This window comes from Gigantopelta aegis, chromosome 13, assembly GCF_016097555.1.
Source record: "Gigantopelta aegis isolate Gae_Host chromosome 13, Gae_host_genome, whole genome shotgun sequence".
Taxonomy (NCBI): Eukaryota; Metazoa; Mollusca; class Gastropoda; order Neomphalida; family Peltospiridae; genus Gigantopelta; species Gigantopelta aegis.
The window spans coordinates 22,153,216-22,160,603 of NC_054711.1; the positions used below are offsets into that span (position 1 = coordinate 22,153,216).

The following is a 7,388-nucleotide window of genomic DNA, read 5'->3' on the forward strand; positions in this document are numbered from 1 at the left end:
CATATCCAAACATTGGGATCTGAGGCTACGTGAAGTGCCATTATAGCTTGTTCACTAAATCAAGGTTATTATTGGTATTGCAAAGTGTTTAACAGCATTGTCTATACGTTTTCCGTTAAACATAGATGTAAAGAAACATAACATGTAACCCTTTCTTGTAGGTGCATTATATTTAATAAATTTAGCTAATGTATTATGTATGTTTTATTTTATTATATCCAATTATATATTAGCATACCATACCTAACCTAACACAACTGAGGTGTAGCACATGTAATAAACACAAATCACCTCACACACCGCAGGGAATGTGCTTTCCAAATTTATAAATAAATTTAATGGCAGGGCCGGACCCAGAAGACCAGGGGGCGGGGGGGGGGGGGGGGATAAAATGTCAAAGGCCACCAACATCAAATAATAATAAAAATGTTATTTAATTTGCCTCTAAAATTGGGAACTCATACGTATATATATATATATATATATATATATATATATATATATATATATATCTTATATATATATATATATATATATATTATTTAGGGTGGTGCTAGGGGATGGGGTTTGGGGGTTGGGTGTTACATTTGTAATGCGAAAAACCAAAGGGCTATTGTTCGGACTCGTATGGGTTCAACCACTTTTTCATCCCGCAGACACAGCCCTGAATGTTCAAAATATGAGACCATTGCTTGGTCAATAACATCATTATTTCGATCTATGACTGCACGTGCTATTGTAGCAATGTGTAAACCACGTAAAATACAAGTTAGGTAGGGTATATAAATTCATTGAAAATGTATTAGTCGACATTCTTGTTATTGTTATTTGAGGAAAAATATGGGTAAATCGAAAAACACTTCAGTTGATGTAAAATCGTGTATTAAGAACGTTTTCGATTATTTTGAAGATGAATATCAGCGCGGTAGACCTAGGTATGCTTCTTATCGAATTGTCGATCGAGTTGGCGCTGCACTTAAAGTTTCGGTTTCAACAGTAAATAGAACTGTGAAAAATCTAAGCTCTACGAATCCAAGCACAGAAATCACTGTTAAAAAACGCGACCGAAAACTCATCGATTTATTTGATAAAGATGTTATTAGACGACGAGTATACAGATTTTATAGAGAGGGCGAATTACCTACATTACATAAGATTAACGTGGCTTTAAGGGAGGAATGTGGAATCAACATATCCATATCAACTTTACGAAGAACACTCCATGACCTCGATTTTAAATACCAACATATGTCTACAACCGGAAAAGTGATTTTTGAGGACGCCAATATATCAGACAGGAGACTGTCCTATCTCCATGAAATATCCAGTTTACGAGAACAGGGGTATTTAATAGTGTATCAAGATGAGACCTGGGTGAATGTCAACCACACAACATCCCACCACTGGACATATATCCACCCGGGCACAAGTACCGCCAATCACCTGCCGAAATCAGACGCTGCTGATCGAGTTCCTAAACTCTGTTCGGTGACTGGGAAGGGAAAAAAGACTTATTATTTGTCATGCTGGCTGTGATAAATATGGATTGATAGATAGCTGTGAATTGATCTTTGAGGCTACAAAAACAGACGGAGACTATCATGGTGAGATGAATCATGAAAATTTCATCAAATGGTTTGAAGAACAACTTATGCCTTCTCTACCAGAACCTTCTGTTATCGTCATGGATAACGCAAGCTACCACAACAAATTAACTGAGATTACACGATGTCCTGCACTAAACGCTAAAAAGGAAGAAATTCAGTCGTTGCTACGAAACAAAAATATACCTTTTGAGAGTAACATGACAAAGCCAGTTCTTTATGAACTTGTGAAAAGTAACAAATGTGCAAAGCAATTTGTTACTGATGATATTGTTGAACGCCATGGGCACTTGTGTCTAAGACTGCCGCCAAGACATTCTGAACTCAATCCGATAGAACTGATCTGGAGTCAAGTCAAAGGGCACATAGCTAGTCATAATGATGGTAAAATGACCACGGTGCGGAGAGAACTTGCACATGCATTGAACTCTGTCACACCTACACACTTCTCTGACGCAGTTAAACATTTAATAAAGATCGAAGAAGATTTTAGAAAACAAAATAGTTTTATAAGAAATAAAATACCCCCTGTGATAGACCCCGTAACGAATATAGTGATGAAGAAATGCGTTCGTCGACTGATTAAGTTATTTCTCCATACCCATCAGGAGTATTACTTTAATGTATGCATGAACTCTTTAACACCAAAAACAATTTATTTCCATATCATTCACTATCAAACAACCTAACAACCTATAAACTAATCGACTAGAAATGCATATAGACTACACATACATATAAGAGAAATGTTTATTTAACGAGACTCTCAACGCATTTGATATACGTTTATGTGGCGTCAGACAAAACGGTTAAGGAGGATTATGACAGTGAGAAAGAAACTCGCTACCGCCACATGGGCCACTGTTTCCGATAAGCAATTTTGATAAGCAATAAGGGACGTCTTATATGCACCATCCCATAGACAGGATAGCACATACCACAGCCTTTATACATCAGTTGTGGTGCACAGGCTGGAACTAGACACAAACCATGTGGGATCGATCAGCCGACCTACCATGAGCGAATGCTTTACCTCTGAGCTACGTCCCGCTCCATATACAAAAGAAGCCTTAAGTGGGGTTGGGGTTGTGCAGAGGGTCACACCTCCACCAATCGCATGCATACCATATTCTTCTCTCTCTCTCCCTATAACCATATAAACATAGATTAAAATATGATGAGTGCGTCGTTACATAAATGACGTCTCTCTCTCTCTCTCTCTCTCTCTCTCTCTCTCTCTCTCTCTCTCTCTCTCTCTCTCTCTCTCTCTCTCTCTCTGTTTGTCTGTCTCTCCCTTCAGCGCGCGCGCTTGTGTATTTCACAATATAATTATAATATTTGATACATATTTTTTTTTCAAACTGAGGTTTTGTCATTTGATCTCCCCACCTGAATCCGCGCCTGCTTCATGTTTAAAGATATTTTCTTAAATATAGGTCATACTACGATTTGTGCGGATAGGACGATAGAACCGAACATTAGTTTGAAACGCACTATAGAATGATGCTTTTGATATGCAAATGACCTTAGTTATTTATAGGAGAAATAACGTGCATTCAAAAGACACAGAGATTTTTAAAAAGTGGAATTAAGTCAACTTCGTGCATTTTATATGATGATTTGTATATAAACCCTGTCGGGGTTTGGGTTTGTTTTCATGTAAATGCAAAGAAAACAAATATCGAATAGGAAATAAACGTAACATTTGCAAAAAACTTTGGGTCTAAATAATTGAACAGGATAATAGTAGTTCACAAAAGCATTTAACTCGCTTTCGCTCATTCAATCCATTTCGTAAGCATTCGTTGTAAGATAAATCGTCTCCAACGGGCACCCGTGTATTATTCTCTATATCTGATGACGTCACTTTATATTGGTATTTTCTCTTACTGAGCGTTATTGATTAAGGACTAAAAAATAACAATTCAAAATAAAATGTGAACTTTTAGTGTTATTATTAGTAAATACGTTTTAAATTTAATTACAAGGATTGTCTGTTGTTATTTGTTTTTATGTTCATCGGGTATGAAGAAAAAACAATCCTCTTCGCAGAGTCACGCAGTTTCCGGATGATTTGTTTGTTTGTTCATACCACGATGAATATAAAATATTTAACAGACAATCTTTAAACAGTGTGGTTATTAGTTTGATTCAAATATATTTGACTAAGAAAATATAATTACATAATATATTTCTCTTCTAATTCTATTCTAATTCAAATAGTAAATTTCATACCCTTATTACCCGTATATGTTTTTCTTTTGGGTAGAAATAAATATTTATTTAATCATATTGTGTTATCTTATTGTTTTAGATACAAATTACGAATCTAGGCAACATACCTACCTACCTACCTACCCACATATAAGCATACACAGATACTCCTCTCAGATATTTACATATATTATTTAATTTATCAGTTGCATGTTTTGTTTTATGTGTGTGTTTGGGGGGGGGGGGGTGGGGAGGGTCAGGGTGTTATTGTGTGTGTGGGTTTGGGGTGTTTTTTGTGTTTTTTTGTTGTTTTTTTGTTTTGTGGGGGGTTGGGGGGCTTTTTTATTACATCTTTTGTTTGAGGGGGGGGGGGGATTGAAGTTTTTGTTGGTTTTGGGGTTGTTGTTGTTGGGTTTTTTTTTTGGGGGGGGGGTTGAGGGGGGGGGGATTGTGTGTTTTTTTTATTAATGATTTGTGCGAAGAGTGCAAGGAAGGAGACATTTGGTATTTCCCTATCCTCTGAAAATACAAGCACGCTTAATCTGAATATTACTTCTGACGTGCTCAGGATTTTTGATGGTGTTGGGGCGGGACACAGTCCAGTGATAAAATGTCCGCCTGATGCGCGGTTGGTTTACGATTGATCCCCGTCGGTGGTTCCGCTACGATATATCTCGTCCCAGCCAGTGCACCACGACTGGTCTATCAAAGGTCGTGGTATGTGTTATCCTGTCTGTGGGATGGTGCATATAAAAGAGCTCATGTTACTAACGGAAAAGAAATATGTAGCGGGTTTTCTATCTCATACTATATGTCACAATTACCATACATCAAATAGCCGATATATAATAAATCGATGTGCTCTAATGGTGTCGTTAAACAAAACAAATATCAACTTTCAACATAAGCTAATTATATTACACAAAATAACAGTTACGGCTAGTTGTTAACCATTACGGCGTTGTCCGGGAGAGGTGAAAGGAACGCACCCCAAGTATGTGAAATTTGTCGTGACGTAGGCATTGTTGTGCTTCGAGCGACATCTACCGGTGACATCAGAATACTAACTTTCAAAATTATTTCAAGCAATTGGAACATGGGGATTCCCATGGTATTTATCGATATAACACCTGCTTTTTCACTCCATTTGATAAAAACGTGATCTAAGTGTGTTACAGGTTTATAGATTAACCAAATTATAATTTATTTTCGCTGGATGGAACTAGGGTGTGCGGCTTTAACGATGTTTACAACGTGATGGAATGTCCTTTAACAGGCATACAGGCATTCCTCTTTTTATTTCTCGAAGAAATTTGCCTGCCTTTTTCTTGCCATAGCTCAAAGTGGACACCTGTGAGGAAATAGTTATCATGTGTGACGTCAAGTGAAATAGCAAAGCTGGATCACACAGTTAAGTGCATGTGATGACTCCCAAGACACGAAAATGCGTATGTCTGTATATATATATATATATATATATATCTTCTAATTCTATTCTAATTCAAATAGTAAATTTCATACCCTTATTTCCCCACAAACGCCCTGTCTTGAACACATCCACTGGGGAATCTCGGAGAACGTGCCCAAGACAAGACAGTCGTGCTTGAACATTCAGTGGTTGTAAGCACGAGTCAAATGGTTGATTGATTGATTGACAAATTAAGTATGAATTAACAAATATTGTTCAAATAAGGGATTGAGTGCACATATCACCTCTGAATAATGACAAATTCGGTATGAAATATGGCGTAAAAGTTCTACAATTTCGAGGCCTGCTTTGTAGAATGGTCTTTCAGCTGATGGATTATCCGGGAACTTGTCTCAGACCTGTTATAGTTAAAGGCGCATTCCTGAGTTTGCTGCAATTTTTAACATGTTATTGACTAACAGAGACTTTTTTAACGATTGTAATTACATGCCAAATATATTTTTCTGGATAAAATATTAGTGACTGTATATTAAACGTGTTTCTGATCGTTCTAATATTTGTACTTGGTTAAATTTCATACCATCGAAATTATTTGACGACGCAATCCAGTTTGGGCTTCTTACAAATATTAAGACGATGAAAAACACATTGAACATATAGATACTAATATTCTAAACAAGAAAATATATTTAATATGTAAGTTTAATCGTAGAACTATTTGATTAGTCGGAAACATCTTACAATGCAGCAAACTCAGGAATGTCCCTTTAAAGATAGACACGCCATACGGATTGATGTGAATTATAAGTACAGTACTAGTATTACAGGCAGATTGAATATTTAATGATTTAAAATTAATCTACAGACACTGGCGTAGCCGGGGGGGGGGGGCATGGGGACCACCCCCCACCCCCCCCCCCAACACAATAACACCTCTTTTTCCCCACCACCTTTTATTTTTTCCTATCAAACCATGACTCATACAGGCTATAATTCGCAATAAAAATATTATTGTAAGTAAATGAGAGATGAATTTTTCTTGTAACTGCAGGAAATTGCTTTTTAGGAAATTTAGTATTTAAAATATTAGGGCGGGGAGGGGGGGGGGGGGGCATACCATCGAATCCCCTAGACACTTTTGCGTTACGCCCTCGATGTCAGTGATACCCCCTTGCTCCCGACCCAAATGTCTTTACCCCCCCCACCCCCCCGACACACATACACGGCAGCACATTCAGCACTACAGACATTCACACACACAAAAATACAGACACACACACACACCAAACACACACACATACACACAACAGGGCCGTACTCTCGGAAAATAGGGGGGGGGGGGGTGATCTCAGTTTATACAAAGTAGTGCCCTCCCACTAGTGTCCCCTCCACACACACACACACACACACACACACACACACACACACACAATGAGCGTCCTTCCCAATATAAAATCCTGGCTACGCCACTGAATGTAGGGCGATCAAATCTTTATTATTGGCTGCGTGTGTGACAACCATGTAGTGAATGTTTACTATGTTGCCATGTAGCTGTTTGAACTTTGCCGTTCAGTACACTGGAAGCGATAAGCGTAACGCCTATCTCCTATTGACAGATCGACTGCTTCGAGGTGTGCTTTGTCGAACTTAGATTCTCGGGGAAACTTGGATTCTCGGAAAACTTATATTTTCAAGGAACCATATCGGGATATAGCTCTGCGGTAGTCCGATCGTCTCAGGCTGACTCTTTGGATTTGTATTCCATTCCAGCCGAATGAATGAGTGAATGGATGAATGAATGAATGAATGAAGGGACGGACGGATGAATGCACGAACGAACGAACGAACTAATGAATGAATGAACAAATGAATGAATGAACGAATGAATGGATGAATGAACGAATTAATGACTATTTACCGACACACCAGGACAAAAATACACATCGGCTATTGCGCGTCAAACAAAGGTTTATCCCATTCCAACCGACGCTCCACGACTTGTATATAGAATGGCGTGATATGTGCTGTTATACCGACGAGAGTCGATCCTTGACTGACCGCGCATCAAGCGAACACTTTATCACTGGGCTACGTCCCGCTCCCCTCTATATTAGATAGCCATAGTTTAAAATGTGTTAGAG

At 38.2% G+C, this 7,388-nt stretch overlaps 1 protein-coding gene across 1 annotated transcript in view; it reads left to right on the forward strand.

The window, feature by feature from the left end:
• Positions 1–7,025, forward strand: part of LOC121387220 — a 13,446-nt gene extending 6,421 nt beyond the window's left edge. Inside the window, exon 3 of the mRNA XM_041518245.1 lies at positions 6,864–7,025. Coding sequence (XP_041374179.1) covers positions 6,864–7,025 — 162 coding nt within the window. The remainder of the gene's footprint in view (positions 1–6,863) is intronic.
• The last annotated feature ends 363 nt before the right edge of the window (positions 7,026–7,388 follow it).